The 18229-nt window shown below is 36.2% G+C and overlaps 1 protein-coding gene across 1 annotated transcript in view; it reads right to left on the bottom strand.

Moving 5' to 3' along the window:
* Nucleotides 1-712: 712 nt before the first annotated feature.
* Nucleotides 713-18229, bottom strand: part of CWF19L2 (CWF19 like cell cycle control factor 2) — a 61725-nt gene continuing 44208 nt past the window's right edge. The window contains exons 13-18 of the mRNA XM_015640786.1: nucleotides 11401-11613; nucleotides 9741-9857; nucleotides 5534-5689; nucleotides 4117-4197; nucleotides 2154-2255; nucleotides 713-1268 (exon numbers count right to left, since the gene is read on the bottom strand). Of these exons, the coding sequence (XP_015496272.1) occupies nucleotides 1128-1268; nucleotides 2154-2255; nucleotides 4117-4197; nucleotides 5534-5689; nucleotides 9741-9857; nucleotides 11401-11613 (810 nt within the window). The 3' untranslated portion in view covers nucleotides 713-1127. The remainder of the gene's footprint in view (nucleotides 1269-2153; nucleotides 2256-4116; nucleotides 4198-5533; nucleotides 5690-9740; nucleotides 9858-11400; nucleotides 11614-18229) is intronic.

Genomic DNA, 18229 nt, shown 5'->3' with positions numbered 1-18229 from the left:
CAGCTGCCTACCTGCAAAACCCGAGCCTGCTACATCAGGGTTTTCCACAGGAAGTGAAGTGGACACTGGTGCAAGAATCTTCCTTTCCCCACCTCACACTTCCCTACCCTCATTTCCTATCTTTTACACAAAAAAAAATACCCAAACCAAAATCTAGCAAATAAAATGGTGGAAAGTGGTCCTTGAAATAGCATGCAGGCACTTCCTAGTGACATCCATGCTTAACAATCAAGTAACATGCAACTCTTGACTCTGGTCAGAGCACACTTCAAACAGCTTTAATGGCATCACAAGTAGGAAAAACAAGCAGGGAATTTGAGCTGCTCTTGATGAAAACTGTTAGGGCAAAGTATTATGACAAACCACCTGTGACACTAGAAGGGATGCCCAGGGGAGGAGAATCACTTGGGGAGATCCTTGTGATGATTTTCTTCTTTGCTGGCCATCAGAGAGAGTTTTCCCTTGAGATTCTTCTTTTACTGTTACTATTAAAGCTGCCATTTGCCACTGGCTATGGACTGTCTCATTATCCTTTGTGCTTGAAAAACAACTACTTCATATTGAAAAACAGTACAAAAAATTGCATTCATTCTTGTGCAGGGGGGCAACAGCAGGTTTATCAATAACATCCTTTGTGAATGTTTGTGTTACTGCAATGACCTCAATTGGAAGACCACAAGGACACAAAATCAGAAGACTATTTTCTGTAAAATTTCCTTCTGCAGCAATGTATCTTTATTAATCAAAATGTTCTTAAAATATACACCATTTTTGACAAAAGTTCATGATAATTAAGCACTGGCTTAATGCATTATAAAAAATATCAGTTGTCCCAAAGATTATAAAAACTCCAAAAGCAAAAATTACATTTTAAGAACTCAAATGGCCACATGGATATTGAAAAAATAAAATAAAAAAAAAACCCTAAAAACTAAACTCACTGTACAACCTGGTGTTTCAGGTTTGCAGGTACATGTGATCCAGTGTCCAAAACAGAAACATATCATCAGCAATTAAACAATATCCTATATTTTGAAATATATTAGCCACACATAACACATTGGTGTTATTCTTGACATCTGAAGTGTAATTCATGGCTTAATATAGTCCTTGACTGCAAGTTGTTATCATTCTTTCTTTTTGGTGAAGTCATATGGTTTCCACCACTGTGCAAACTGCAACACCTTTTTCCTCTGCTCCTCAAAGTTCTGTCTGACTCCTTTTCTCCAGAGCCGTGGTTCCAAGTCCAGCATGCCACCAATAATTTCCTTTGCAAGTAAAAGTAAGATGGATAATGATAAATGCAAAATTACTGCATTACTTAACACTATCTTATCCCAGAATACAGAAATATGGATTTTCAAATTATGAGATTGTCCGTTTTCTTCAAGTGCTAATTAAAACTCGAAATTCTGAAAAATATACCAGTTTAAACTTAGAACTGCTGTTGTTAGTTGCCTCAGCAAAATTCTTGTAAGCACAGCACATTCATGTACTGCTTAAATATCCCAACACTGCAAGACAGTTAATGCATTAGTGCATTTGTGATTAAGGTAAACTCAGAGAAAGCAAGCTGCCCACTTTGCTGTCTCTAGTGTTACATTTGTCCCCAATCACTCTTCACGTTTTTGCAGCACAGACTCTTTCAAAAAATGTTTTCTGTGGCATAATAAAGAAAGGAAGAATTTATTACAGCTCTCCTTGTATATACATTTTACACTATACACACCATGAGTAACAATTTAACCACACGAGGATTTTAGTAGGAGTCTGTGAGTCTGTATGTGCAGGCACATTAATTTATACGTTATTCAGCAGTGCACCTATGTATCAATACTATGGCCACAAAAATTCTTAAGTAGATGAAAGTATCTTCCATCTATAAGATTATATACCTATAATGTCAAATATCAGCAGTTCAGATCAAATGAAAAGAAACACAAATTTAGAATCACAATCTCAGTATCAGCCAGTGAAAAAATCAACTATTCCTTCATTAGACAAGCCAAGTTACAGTGACTCATCAAGAAAAGACAGATAATAAACTGAGATAGGGTACATCAAAGTAACTGTTCTGGCAGCATCTTGGTTTAATTACTTAAATTTTCCAAAATAGAATGTAATTGGTAAATTAATCTTTTACATAACAGTACCTTTCCAAAGTAATGAGGGAAATTGTGTTGATCTTCAATCACATGAGCAAATCCTCCCTGAAGGCCGAAGTCCACAGAAAAGTACGGCAACCCTTTAGGAACCTGCGCATGCAAAACCACATTTTCACAAGTTTAACAAACATTGTTGGCATTTAGTCAACCTCCCCACAGGAGAATGAATTTGAACATGGTTCTGTAGTTGATAGCATCACATTTTATTTTAAATTACCTCTCAAACCAACTACATGTAGGATAAAATTGCAACAGGGAAATAGCAAAGCAATAGTAAAGCAGGTAAGGGAAAATGACAACATTCAGCAACTGGACAAAAAGACACTGAAGAAAGGGTGACTGGGGTGGCTGAACTTCCAAGGCCACAGCTGGAATAGCAGGAAAGAGATGGGGACACCAGCTATGTGCCTGACTCCACACCTCTGAATTACCTAAGTTTAACGGGAATTTTAGGACAACAACTAGCAAGCTGCAGTTATTAAAGATAAGATGTTGACTGGTAACAGGAAATATTTACCCAGTGAAAAAATTGACAGTCATGGGGAAGGGGAAACATCTTTTTGGACAAGAGATTACCAGAAACCCCCTCTGTGTGAATGGACAAATATTATCCTTAACTTGCCAAATCAGACAACTTAATAATTCTGTAAGCCTGCAGGGGAGATGCTGGATACCTGCCACAACAAAGACCCTTCAGTCTAACACAAGTAGATCCATTTATTGCTACAAGACTGCAAGTAAGTTCTGCTCTATCAGTGCAACAAGTTATTTTTCACTCTTTTAATTGTTGAGGATGTTTCTGTGCTGGTAAGATTTACAAAGCCTCCAATTCATAAGCATTTCTTCTGCTACAGTCCAAATAACCATTCAACTTTCAAAAGACATGTTCCATATGCTGCTTGAAATACTGACTCTAAAAATAATCATGACTTAATAAAGAGGAGCAATGTAGCATAGCAAGAAGCATTTAACACTTTAAATGGACTTAAAAAATAATCATTAAATAAAGAAAAAAGGGTTGGCAGGTGACACCTTACAGGAAAGTTCAGTTTTGTCTTGCTTCTCACAATTTCTGCACACAATCCACCCACTACAGTGATGTCTCAGCCATATCTGATCTTCCAGCCAGGTACTACCATCTCCCAGTACAACTTTCCAAATTCCCAAACCTCAGCTCAGTCACTAAGCCACACTCTCCAATTGTCCTGAAGCCTACAGACATTCCTTACCCTATGATAATGTTAAAATCACACAACTGTGTAACACTTTATGTTCAATTTAATTGATACAATTAATACATGGTATTAATGTAAAAAACTGTCCCAACTTAATCTGAAAACTAGCCTACCTTCAATAAATATATAATAGTCACAAAAATGTGTGGCTATATAACACACATCTTCCACCTCAATATTAAAAATCTTCAAACCTAATAAATCCAGCATTATTCCTTTAAGATTTGTTTATACAAAGATGTTTCATCGCAGTATCCAGGAGACAGCGAGGGTACTGTTCCCTTGTTTAAAAAAAAAAAAAAGATTCATAATTCTATTTATATTTCCACTCCATAAACTTAGCAACACAAACGGCTGTTCTAGGTTAATGAAAAAGACACATCACAGTTGTTCCAGGAAAGTAATTTGCAAAATCTTTGATCTACCTTAATTCTAAAAGTTAATCAAGAAAATTATGCCAGTACATGTCCTCAGAGTGTCTGCTTTGTTCTCAACTAATGCTGGCAGCTTAGTCCACCAACTGTTGAAATAAATAGGAATCTTCTCCCTAATGTCAGTTAAGAGTGCAGACTGGTACTTCTCCTCATACCTATGCCATCTTCTGATGCACTAACCTAATTGTGTTCCCTTTCTTCTCTCTTTGAAGCAGTTAATAAAGGAAAAATATTAGAAGAATTTGAAAATAAATTCAGGATATAAACCACTTCATTACTTACAGATTTCCGAATATCTTTTGAAGAAAGATCAATTAATTTCTTGTTCATGGACCACTCTTCATCAGACTCCATTATAGCTTTCTGTAAAATGAGTTTATCTTAAGGTGAAAATAGTCCCTCCTATAGCAAAGGAAGAACTAACTGCAGTGAAGTACATTGTAGTAGTGCAAGTAACAATTACTTCTTAACAAAAGAACTTTACTATTGGTAACCTTTCTTATTTCCATAAGCTACTTTTTATAAAGGCATCATATAGTCTCTTCAGACCCACCCAATTCAGTTAGTCTGTTTCTTTTTTAAATTAAACTTTGCTTGACACAAGTTTCAAATACAAGGTCACATTCTCTTTTTACTCACCCCATACAAAACCGCTTACAAATTAATTACACTAAATTAGCCTTTCTCTTTTAAAGACTAAGAGAAGAATTCAGCTTAGAAGGATGATTGCCCTTAAAAAGCCAAAGATGACTCTGTATTCCCCATTGTATGGAATGGGTATAATGTAGAGTTGGTACCTTTTAAATTTCATTTGCTGTGCATTTTAATGGTAGATACTTCTGAAATAAATGACATTGCATTAAATCTTGTTCTTTCTCGTTCCTTGAGTATTCAAAGAGAACACAAGTTTTACCAGCACCTGAAGCACAGCAGTCAGATCTAACAGGTGGAGGGTTTCAAATGTGGCAAAATTTACTGTATTGTTGTTCACCATACTGCTGCCCCACTTTGTCAAAACCTAATCACATCATTTCCAGAAAGCATAAACAGTGTTTCAAAAATCAAATAAAATAATTCACTTATAAAAGGCAAATAATGAATCAGCTGCTGAAAGCTGAAAGGACTCAATTCCAGACAAAAGTCTCAATGAACCGTTTCTTGAAAAGTTAGGGGAAAGAGACCAGAAAAGCTACAGAAGAAATATCTATCACACTGTAGAATATTCATCAGAGGCCTAAGACACCTGTAAAATTTGGGCTTACTGAAATAAAATAGGCATGAAATAATATCTACGTTGGTATTTCTTAAAATTTTAAAGTAAAAACATTATTTTCTCATTTAATGTTTCCCAAGGCTCAAGTGTTGCATTTTAAGTTTATACTACAGGACTCAAGAAGTACTGCAATCCTTAATGCACTTCAAGAGACTACAATTCTCTCATCTTCTAGCATTTTCAGTGCAGTCAGACTTGGGACAAAAGCTCAGTGAAAAACAGCTCTTCCATTGTCTACTTGAAAAACTGAATTATTTCACACCACTTATTTTACAATCAAGGAATATTAGCAAAGAATGGATCCAGAAGAAGGATCAAAGAACACGTTTTCAAAAACAGCACTTGCATATCCAAACTGTTTTCCCTAAATAGATGAATTACGATATATACATTCAAATTACTTCAGACAAAAACATTTTTATGTACCTTAAAGTAGATTGGAGCCATATCTCCTACTTCTTTTGGAAGAGGAATGCATTCATATACCATATGATACCGCTTCTTCATACTCATGTTTGTTTCTAGGAACACACAGTCCAAGTCTTTAGCTTCAAACATTTTCACCAATGCATTTCGGAACATCTGTTTAAAGAAAAAAAAAAAGTGTTAATTAAACTAAGTTTGCAGAACTTTCAGATATATTACTTCACTTGTATATTGTATTTTTAATAAACTAACAATAAAATGGAAAACAGCAGCAATACTAGGAAAATTCTGTATTATTTACTAATTTAATATTAACTACATTTCCTATTATAAAAAACATAGGAAGTCTAGGAAAGTATTTTTAAAAACACAATATTAACACTTTAACACAATTAAAAACACAATTAACACTACAAGCTTAGTTTTAATAAATACCACCTATTTTTACAGCTGAAATTGAATCTATGTTGAACTTAACTGCAGTGCTCCATAAAAGAACATGGCTTTAACAGTAGTTCCCAAGCTTGCAATTTCTAAGAAGGTAATGACCTGGCTTTTACTGACTATTGTTATAATTACCCTTTTACCACTCTTCCCATTATACAGTTTAACCAAAAAAAAATTAAAAGAAGTAAAGTATTTCCACTAGGCATGCTTGATCATTAAGTCTAATATTAATAATTGCCTCAAAAAGTAAAGTTATATCTTCACTGTATGGAAGCAAACCAAATGTAATACTCATTATGTGTGGCCTCAAACTACATTTACCAGTTCCCTGTCAGAGGGATGAGGTGCTGCACCTATTCAAAGTGTACTTCAGTGAACAATTCTGATAGCTCCAGTGACAGGGTCCTGCACACACCCAAGAGGCCCTGCAGCCTCTTCTACCTACTGGGGCTCTGGCTGCCCATGTAGGTGAGAAGCTCTGATGCGCTGCACTTGTGAAGTGGATCAGATCCAGCAGAAAGAGATGGGGTACTGAAGAGATATGAGAAGTGAGGACCTGCTCCCCTGTCACTCAGATGCTGCAATTAAGTCCAGGCTCTCTCTTTTGGTCCTTGTCTGAGCTGTTTAAGGGATGCTTGTGCCCAGCCAGCTATCAGGCAGTTCTTGGCCCTGACTTAATCTCAGACCTAAGCCATCACTGTAAACTTGCCTGGCCATCACTGGGCCATGGATGACCTTGCCTGCTGCTATGGGAACACTCCTGGCCTGGTACCTTGCCAGTGAGATGACCTCCCCCATCTGCCTTGCCCATCACCTTGCACCCCTGACATGCTTTCCTGCAGAGCAGCTGGCTCTGGCTGTTCCCTGGCTCTTGACAGTGGCATCCAAGATATGCAAGAGCATCATTCTACAGCTTACAATGTTCAGATCCTGAACATATGAACATTACCAAGAATAAGGGATGTTTTCTGAGAATCATTCAAACTCATTTTCAAGTGCACAAAAGATCTGACTTTCTGATAGGGTGAATGTTTCTGAAAATTTCCCAAGATCTTGAAAAATGCTTTTTAAAAATGAAGATTTTTGTCTTACATGTGCTTCTATACCATTTCCACAGCATAAGCCAAGAAACTGTAGGGGCCTCATGGACCAAGGTACCATAGCCCTGAGTCACACATAATTCATAGGTAGTCCTTTTTGCACTATTTTTTCGCAGTTAACAATGCTCAGAAGTACAAACATCACCATTAAAAGGCTAATCTCATCTAAAGGTTTGATTCCTTATCCTAATGTAAATGGAGAGTTGATGAATCAAACATACATAAACAAATACACATGATCAACATCAGCAAGTACTGAAGTAAAACAGAAGGAAAACAAATCACTACCAGGATCTCAATGCAACAAGACTAGAAATTGAGCTCTCCATCCTTTTGCCATCTTGATCAGTATGAATCAAACTAAAAGTCTAAGAAACGTGGCCAAATATACACCCAAACTAGGCATTTAAGCTCTTCAAAGCAGGTCCTTGTGCCCTGAATTTTTCCTTACTTATGAGCTGCTCCGTACTGTGACAAGAGAATGCTACCATCATGCCCCTAAAGCAACTGCTGAATTATAGCCAGAAGACACACTGCTCAGTGTTCCATGACTGATATGGGACTCTACAGCTCAGAGTGTCAGGCTACTGTGGATTAACAACTTTTCCTCTTCTCCTTGTCACTCCAGCCACCAGACCTCTACTTCTGAAACACACTGAAGCAAGCAATGTGGTGAGATACCAAAGGCTGAGAAAGACTATTACTTACAGCTGCTACCCTGCAGTATCAACTGAAATACAAATCCACCAAAAAGCCTAGAATATCAGCAGATGTTAGCTAACTTTCCCCAGCTGCACTTTCTTGTTTTTTAATACATTGGACTTTTCCTCCAAATTCTGAGCAGGCCAAAGCATCAAGAATAATTAGCACTGGAATGGGAAAAAAACATCCATAAAGGGGAAATAAGAAGGCTTAACTTATGCTTGGATGCACACAACATTAATACATGCAACAGTTCAGTCAACACAGAATGTGTAAAGATTTCTATTTTTTCATATTAAAAATATTCCATGCATATTTGCTTTGGCAAGTGAGCACATCAGTGTCTACACTACACAATATGTTAAATTCAAGAGCTTGAAGGCATACAGTATAAAGGAATTATTTTTGCTTTACTCTGATATATCCTAAAAAAAAAACTAAACCCAGCAAAAATAGTTAGCTAAAACACATACTTCATACAACATTTTGTGAATACTTAAAAGTGTGCTAATTTTTTTCTCTTTGAACAGTAATAAAAAGTATGTCTCAGGCATCAGAAAGTTAGTTTAGTCATTGACTGTTAAAGCATTCCAGACTCCTTCTGTAATACATAGATGTTGGGGTAAAAAAGGTCATGTATCCATCACTTTCCAAAATACTTCACCTCAAAGAAATACCTAAGCTGTGTACAAATATATTCAAAGGATCAAAGGATAATGGTTTTAGCAATTAGTTGCCTTTTCCAGCAAGTAAGTTGAAGACAGGGACTGCATTTGCTTATCTTTTCCTTACCCTGTTTTCTTTCTCATACAATATAAAAAATCCTAACTGTTTAGTTAAGAGCTCAGAGTAAACAGAAAATCTAGGATAAACATATTTATCACTTTTCCACATGCTCCTTTGTTCCTCCTGATCCTACTTGTTGCACTTATTTGCTTCTTATCCAACTTTCTTAGGCATTTCTGTCATATGCTAGAGAACTCCTTTTCTTCCTGGCTGGAAGGGAGTATAATTTACTATATGAAACAACATCAGACCTGAGATTCAAATGTGGGGAACAAATTTGCAAAGTCAGAGAATCCATCTGCCAGACTGGAAGCAAAACCAACATTACTTAAATAATTACAAACTTGTAAATGATGCTGGGTTTAAATCTCAGCTACTACAACAATGAAACTTTTCTCTAGTCTGATACAGTCTCCAATATTTCAATATAAGAGGTTGCCAATTTTTTTCCCCTTGTAATAATTCTGATGGCAGGGGGTGAGGGATTGACAGTCAATCTCTTTGGTAGAAGCTTGTTACATCTTCCCTTTATTTTCTATCTCCAAACAAAACAGAACTCAAAATCTTCAAAATGTCTTCATAAGAGAAAGTGCAACTCATCATGCTTGGCACTTTATTTTAATAATTCTTTTCAAAAAAGGTAGAAAATTGGATTCGAACAGGGATCTCACTTTAAGGGTAAGCTCTCTTTTAATTGATATCCACCCAAAAACAGATTAAAAAACTGAAGATATGTAAACAACATATTTGCATTTAATTTTAAATTATCTGCCTGCTCTATTACTTTATTTTCCTTGGCACTCCCAAGAAAATCCTATTGAGCCAGTTATTCTACTTTCTGGAAGGGATCAGCTGTACCTACTTCATTTGCAAGGGAAATTCCTCTAACATAGTTTCAAAGACCTCCACGGATGAACGTTCTGCAGCATCCCAGGAAACTTCTTCTACTGCTTATAAATTCTAAGTTTGCTTCCATATTTACCCTGCCTCTCTTTCCTGTCAATATTTGACCACTAATTTTAATCCACAATGTAGAAATGTTCTGCCCCTTACTGAACTCAGAGCTGCCAGATAGCAAATTATGAAAATATATACTTATGACAAGGATATTATTATCCACAACAAAATTATTTTACAAAAGTGTTAGAATAGGAGACAGTTTCTCAGCAGACCTGGATTTCTTCCCAGATGTCCTCATCCAAAAGAGTGGCTGCAGTATGGTGTTGTAGAGGGGCTATCAGGCAGTGACCTTCAGTAAGGGACTGGCTGCTTGGTAGAGACAAGTACACCTAGGAAAAGCAAATAAAAACTCAAGTGCCCAGTTTTCCAGCATTAAAAACTTTCCCATTGCTGAGGCTAAGAAATTCATCATTTGCTAAATCCAAACCAAGAGAAGCCATTAGCTACTAATTACAGAAAGGAATTAGCAATTTTAGTGCTTTATAAAAGGGCCCATTATCCACCAGCAGCTCAAATGAACCAGTAGAATCCAGAGAGCAGTTCCACCACCAAAACAGTAATATCAGCCTTATAAACCAAGTGGTATTGTAGCTGTTATGAAATAACACTGTGATTTAGTGCATTCCAATATTTTTTAATACAGATACACAGCTGTATGCATTTTTAATAAATAATACGTAAGTAGAGAGAATCCAGAAAACCAGAAGAATTTGTAGGTTGAGATAAAGACAGTTTAAAAGGACAGGAAATTAAATAACGATGATGATAACAACAACAAAAACATACAAACCAAGTGATGCACGATGCAATTGCTCACCACCCACCTTTTGTTGCCCAGCCACTTCCCAAGCACTGGCCCCTGGCCAACTTTTCCCCAGGTTTATCCACTGAGCATGATCTCACGTGGTCTGGAATATCTCTTAGGTCACTTAGGGTCCACTGTGCTGGCCATGTGCCCTCTCAACTTCCTATGCCCCTCCCTCCTTCTCACTGGTGGGGCAGTATGAGAAGCAGAAGAGTCCCTGAGCACTGCTTAGCAACAACTAAAAACATCAGTGTCTTATTAACTTATTACACTCATCCTAAAACCAAAACAGCACTGTATCAGCTATTGGGAAGAAAACTAAATATCCCAGACAAAACCAGGATACCCTCTATATTTATCTATCTATTAGATAGATAAACACTGATTATATACACACATATATATAGATATGCATCATGTATTAATTTTTAGATATATAATCTCTGGAATAAAGGAATGCAATGTACCTTAAAACATATCTATACACCTAATTCCTTTACCAATAAAGTCTCAGATCAAATAAAAATATCAATAATAAATTAAAACTTTAGAGAAAAAAATTACAAAAAAGGCTATATTGAAGTATTTCAGATGTTATAAATCCAAATATTTATAGAATTTTAAAAGCATTAGCAGAAGCAGAAAGGTTTCCAAACCAAACTTCTTGATATTTCAAAGGATTTTAAGCTTAAAAATTGAATTCTCCACCTAAATTTTTTGATATCAAGATAAGTTCTTCACCAGTTCAAATTTCCTCCAATGAAGTGTGATTTAGTCTTCCACAAATCCACCTCCAGTCTAATATCTGCACTCAGATCTTTCATTATTACCCCAGTCTTCTACAAACATGAAGTCCTGACATCAGAGATTAGCTTTAAAACTGGTAACAGATTTGTATCTTTTTCCTCCTCATCCTTGATGAAGTTGTGGAATCAACTGAAAGGGCAAGGAACGTAAGATGCAGAACAATAAATCCTTCCAGAGAAGTAATTTCATTCCTAATTTTAAACACTCTAACATCATTTCTTTTTTATTTCTACATTTGTGTTAAATTGCTATTATCTTACCTTGGTGCCAATTGCAATAATAAGATGTTTAGAAAGTTCACTGCTGTCAAAGCAGTAGGGGCACTTTTCCATGCATGCAGCGAGTTGCTGGTGCTCACGGATCGCTTTTCTTCTTTGTACTTCCTCCTCTTCCCCACTGCGCGCTCTCTTGGCTGCTTTGGAAACAAACATGTCATCCAGAGTGTAGTACTCTCTGTCAGTTTTCTCCATGAGCTGAAAAGATATGCAAAAAAATTGCACCTATTTAAAAAGCAGCAAGAAAAACTACTTAGCTCTTTGTAATATCCTTCCTTGAGAAGAGCATAAAATACATAAGCAGTAGCATTTCTTCCTTTCATATGGCATCTGCTGCAGATGGAATAATCAGGTACCTCTCCTGAGAGCAGTCATACACAATCTCAGCACAGATATTAAAATATGGATATGTGACAGCAGTGAGAAGAGTATATTACTATACTCCATTTCAAATTATGGGCTAGATATTTCAATATGATCTTGATATAACTTCAGCTATCTTTAAATAGATGCACTATTTTATATATAATTTTTATCATATATTTTATCCTCTCCCTTCTCTTCCTCCTCTCCTTTTACAACTACTGTTAAATTATATTTTGTGAAATAACTAGACCATGACTCCGCATTTTCACATTCTGTGAAAATATGCCAACAGTTATTCTTACCAAGTGAACAGGACTAAACCATTTTGGGAAGAAAACAGTCTTTGCCTTCAATACTAAGTCATTCTGAGTGCACACAGAACAAAACTTATTTTAGGATACTGACTAGGGTAGCCCTAGCAAAGGACTAATATTAACTGAAGGCATTTAGAAGGCATGCTATCATAACTGAAGCACAGTCTCCAAATTAAAGAAAATCTTCCAAATATCCCAGGCATAGTTTCTGTAGAGACTCTGATATTAAAAAAAAAAAAGGTCTTTTTTTTTTTTTTTTGTAGAGAACATAAATAATTTTCCCCAAAACAGACACCAGTTCTTGCTTTTCCCAAATACTGCAGTTCTCTAACACAGATCAATACTTTGTTTTAAATATGCTCAGTACTTTCCTTATCAAACAACTGAGGAGGAGCCTCCTTAATATTACTTTATTCAGCTATAATACACTTAACTGCTTATGGGCATTTCCTACTAGAAGCACTTCAGTCTAAAATCAACAGTTGAAGAGTTCAACTCCATTCTTCTTCTGCCTTATTGTAATGCAGTAATTCCACATTTAACAGAAAAAGGAGATTCCTGAGATTTAGAAAAAATATGTAGTGGTTTGAGTGTCTAAAATTAAGTCTCTGTTCTTCTGTCATATAAGCATTAAAAAGGTAAAGTTAGACCTGAAGCAGAAGCACTGCTTAGAGAATAGCGGCATTTTGTTATTACGAAACATAAAGTTTGGGGTTTTTTTTAAATAAAAATTCTGCTATGAGAATGGGAATACACAGGAAACATGACAGTTGGCAGACTAGAAAGGAAAGGAAGAGTGGAAATCACAACACTTTGGCTATCATGAGTATCACACGTAGCACAGAATAACATTACTACTTTTACTCTGCTCGCACTTAGAAGCAGTCAGGGAAATTTCTGGTTTGTTATACAAAACCTCTTTTAAATAACAGCACTTTTCAAAATACTCTACATAATCCTTTGTGATAGAATAAATATTCATCTTATTAAACAGCCTGAAAGATGCCTCTCTTCAAGATGGATAAACTGCTGTATACAACATTACATCTGGGATCCAAAGCAAAATTCTTACATACAAAGTAGCAAACTTTTATAAAGTATGTGCTGCCTAAAATCCAGATTTTGATTCTTCTGGCAGTTATAACAGATCATAGAACCATACAGTGGTTTAGGTTGAAAGAGACTTTAAAGGTCACCTTCGTCTAAGCCAAGCTGCTCAGGGCCCCATCCAGCCTGGTCTTGGAGACTCCAGGAATGGGGCATCCACAGCTTCTCTGGGCAACGTGTCCTAGTGCGCAATTTCCCTCAGAGTAAGGAATTTTCTTCCAAATAACTTAATTAAATCTATCCTCTTTCTGTTTGGGGAAAGGAAACATTAGCCCTTGTTTTATCTTCCTGTGTGAAAAGCTAATCCCCCTTTAGGTACTGGAAGGTGTTATAAGGTCCACTTGGAGCCTTCTCTTCTCCAGGCTGAACAACCCCAACACTCTCAGCCTGTCTTCATAGGAGAGGTGCTCCATCCCTCTTTTAAAACATTTATACTTGTATTTGTACAATAAGGTGCCCAGTGAGTTCTGCCAATTGCATTATTTGGTTATAACTAAACCTCTCAAAAAAAAATTCAAGGGGAATTTAAAGAACAAGAAGAAATCATTCTCTAAAATGCCAGAAGGAAAGCAAGTAATCATTTAAAACCCGATTTCTTTCATACATATGTTCTTCCATATAAAAAACAGAGCTAGTACACATCCAAAGAAGGAACTATGCTGATGTATCAGCTGGAAAGCTGCTGTTCTGCATCATAGGTGCAGCATCACATCTGCTAAACATGAAAGCTAATGCACTTTTGAAGTTGTGTATTGTTTTCCAGCTTTCTCTTCTCTTTTGGCAAGCGAGGATTAACCAGGGGATACAAAGGCAGCTTTAGGACTCCTAGCACCAGGCAAAAAGACATGGCTTCCCACATCTCATAGCAGAATTGTGCAACTATGTCATTCCTACCATCCATCTCATTTCCCACAACCAGGATGCAGCTTTCATTTAACCAACAGAGAAGAATCACAAATGTGCTTCCCTGGCCAAGAGAGGCCTGTAATACACAAACATTTAAACAGCAGTCAGGGAAGGCATCCAAACTTCTCTCAGGAGCCCTCTGGGCTTTCATTTGGACAGCTCAAATACAGTGCAAATGTGGCTAAAACCCAAGAAAAGGGGTGAGATCTCTAACCATTCAGCACAGTCTAGAAAGAAATCAGCATCTGACTATGCATAAATTAGAATGATTTGAGAGAGGGAAAAATTACAGTGTTGTATTTTCTGATTAAAACCTTATCATGATAATTACCGTGAATAATATGAATATATTACATGAATTATTTCATTATATAACGTTCTGTTTACTAAATAATTGAAGCCCTTTTTAATTTGCTACGTTAGTGAAGCCATCAGGCACCGTGGCATTTGGATACTTCCTAAAGTAACTCTTGCAAATCTGTGCAAGGTACACTCCAGGGTCAGCCTCATTTTTCTGCCTACCTATGTTCAGGCCACTGGAACCATATCTCATAGCTTAATTTTAAACCAATTCTGTTTTTCTTATTTCACAGTAAAACCCCTGGAGCATTATACACCACTGGCTTCCTACACACTCCACCTCAAGTGTGCTGCACGTTGTGTCTCATATTGCTCCCTCTGCTGCTATTACTTCCCTTTTGGGTGGCACCTTCAAATACAAAGCCCTGCTAAAGAATTCAGTATCATTGTGATATTGAAAGGAAACCTTAAGAGAAAGAATTCCTAATGATCAAGATAATACTTGTATAATACCTCAAGTATACTTTTTTCTCCCCTCTTCAAATTTCCTTTGAAATTTGAGGTTGAAATGGGAAATTCTATTAAACACAATTAGCAGAGGAACAAAAGATACCTGCATGGTCCCAGTGTGGGTTATTTTCAGCTTTTTTGGTACCGTTTCTTTTCTGCTTATTTTCTTTCTCCAATTTGTATGCAACTATTGAACTTCTGCTTTTCCTGTTTCCTTGCTAACACAATCATAGCTAGAGTTACTTCCATATAAGCTAATAAAAGTGCATCTGCTTGAAAAATTTGTGGGGAAAAAAAGTCTATAGATTGTATAAAATGTATCAGTTTGGGTTTAAATTGTCATGGCAACACTGACGTCTTTAAATGACAGAGTTAATATTTGTGGAATGTTGGATCATAATATATTTTAGGAAGCTGCAAAGAATAATCTATTATTTTAGAATACAAACCTGAGTAACATAAGAGCACATCTCTTCATATTTAAATTTATTCAGCATTTTGCACCTATTCTGAATAACAAAATCACCTCAGAAAAATTTTTCTGATCTCAAATAGTATTTGCTTAAGATAACCAAAGGCAGAATTTTATCATGTAAACCTTATTACAATTCCAGTCTCCCTGTAAACACAGACATTTGAGTTTGTAGGCTTAATTCATCATATTCATATAATTCAGCAAATAGGCATTTTCAAAACCTCACACTGAATTAAAGAATATTTTAAACACATAGTATCAAAGGATTTTAAGATACCAGTGCACAGAGTGCTTTTAAGGCCCGTGTCACTGACAAGAAAAGATTACCCACCATGTAATCTGAGCAAAGTCGTTCAGGATTACCTTTGGGCAGCAGAAGTCAAGCAAAAAACAGGTGACAGAGGACTGCTCAATGGCTAGCGGCCAACCTCCTTTTTGTTTCTGCTATTTGAAATGAAAACTGTAGATTTTGCTACAAGTAGCTATTAGGACAGATAGAACTTTATATAAAAGTCAATGGCATAAAATGTAAACCAAACAAAAATGCCTTCAGCCATACAATTTTACTATTCAAATTCTGATTAGCATTTCACTTTACAGTTATTCCTGGCCATAATTTTAATGTCTAGGAAAGACTGTCCTGCCCAAGTCTTCATTTGCAATGTATCTTGTAATTTTAATGTAATTCTGGAAGAATCCTTAATACTTATGCAGTCATTTATATGGGCTACATCTACATAGTTCTTACTGTTCCCAGGTTTTCTTCCCTAATCCAGCTGTCACTGCTATTGATGTGTTTCCTCATGCAGAAAGAGCTTTGTGTCCACACAATATACACAGAAGGATGTTTAGTGCATTGAATTGAAATGCAGCAGAACAAGGTGTTGGAAATTACTTTTCTTGGGTTTCGACAATAATTTTTTACAGCAAACCATGCACATGGTCTTTAAGTAAATGTAAAAAGCAACAGGACACCAGAGCTTTGCTGGCTTTATCATGTCTGTTAAATATTGTGCTAAAATTGCTTCACCATGTGAAGGAGAAGAAAAAGTCTCCTTACATAATAGCAGCAGCAGCAGCAGCATTTTGCATTTTTCACTTTAGCTTCTAAGGCTTTTTCAAGACTATTATTTTGGTTTATGATGATGGCAATGCAAAAATGCGAACAGGTAGATTTGCACAGCAAGTAAAAATGATAAGGCTAAAAGTAATTTTCTATTTTACAGACTTTTACAGAAGCAAGGAAAGGCAATATGCAAAATTCCATTTTGCAAACCTATAATACCAGAATACCTCTTGGCTAAATCCATAAAGGAAGGTCAGCATTACTAATAAAGCATTTTATTTTTCACTGCTAAATTCCTCTTAGGAATTACCGCACATATTTTAAAATAAAATTACTTTCTGGCCAAAAGTAAAATGTCCTGATGAACAACACAAATTAATTGTTCTCTTTTTCTTTAAGTAAAATATAAAAAGGGGAAAAAAATGCTTTAGTAGAATTAATACATACAAGTACAAGGTAATTTCTCTTGAGGTAATGTTCTAGGAATCAGTCTCTAAACACCCACAAGCATTTATTGACATAAGTGAAAGGATTACATAAGTCTTAACAGCATGAATTTGGGAAAATTGAACCACTTACAACAGTCAGGGGCTGAACAAACTACAGACAGGGTACTTAAAGCTATCAGTAGTGAAAATCTAAGACTTCACAGATATTTTGTACTCTAGAAATGTCAGAAAAAAGATTTTCAAATGTTTTATTGACTTTTTTGTATCCTAAAGTCATGCTTCTACAGCAGTAAGAGCCAAAACTACTTTCAAAGGTGAAGAAAATAAAAAGTAGAAATAGTGATTTAAATGGATGTTTTTTCCTTGAGACATAATAGTGAAACATGACCAAATCAAATTCTAGCCTGCATTTTTTCCATATATCAAAAAGATTAGTGTTGGGTTTTAAAAAAAGGGTTTTTTCACCACTGTAAATTAAAGATTTGGGTCTTTTTCATGGTATTCATAAATTTGACATAATAGCATGCATGGGATGGCTGTGGGAAGGCAGCATTTCAAACTGCTGAGATAAGTGACACCTGCATCAGCCACCTTCAAACAGAGGCCAAAGGGCAACAGGAGGTAAAAGCCACAAGCACAGCAGGCTTGTCTTAGAACCACGACTACAAAAATAAGAATGGACAAGAGGGTAATGATAAGTCAGAATCTAAATTTAAAACAAAGGCTCAACAGGCAAACAAAAAGCAAGGAGACAGCAAAATCCCTCCATCTCACCTCGTTGAGCTCTTGAGACAGGCGGGAAAAAGATTTAATAAGTGCAACTATGGCTTGAACACTGCAGATGTTAGTCTGTCAATCTGAGTGGGAGTCTGGCATGAGATAACATACAGACTTTCACTTGCCAATGGGATTAAACAGAGGTTTCATGAGGAGAGACTTTGGGTCTAGGTACTGATATTACTTCCAAGTCCCATTTAAGAAAATAAATCCTTTCATGAATTATACCCTTCTATTTCAACATCCCCATCTCTCTCTACAAAACTCTAATTATGTTATTATCTTCAATAACAACTAGCCTGTATTTCATTTGAAATACTATTAAAGCACTAAATATCAGGAGAGCAACACTGATCTAGAGCAGAGCATTCAGCTGTGTAAAAGCCAGAAAACATGCTGGTCTCTTGTTCTCATTCTGTTCCCATTTGTGAGAGCAGTGCCTATTTCCTCCATCCTCAACAGCCGTGGGGCTGGAAGTTTTATTTGGGCATAGCCTGGGAAAGTGACAGAAGCCCAGGGAAAATCCATGAAGGAAAAGATAGTG

This window comes from Parus major, chromosome 1, assembly GCF_001522545.3.
Source record: "Parus major isolate Abel chromosome 1, Parus_major1.1, whole genome shotgun sequence".
NCBI classification, from domain to species: domain Eukaryota; kingdom Metazoa; phylum Chordata; class Aves; order Passeriformes; family Paridae; genus Parus; species Parus major.
The sequence above is the reverse complement of the archived record's forward strand: the minus strand, read 5'-3'. Positions and strand labels throughout refer to the sequence as shown.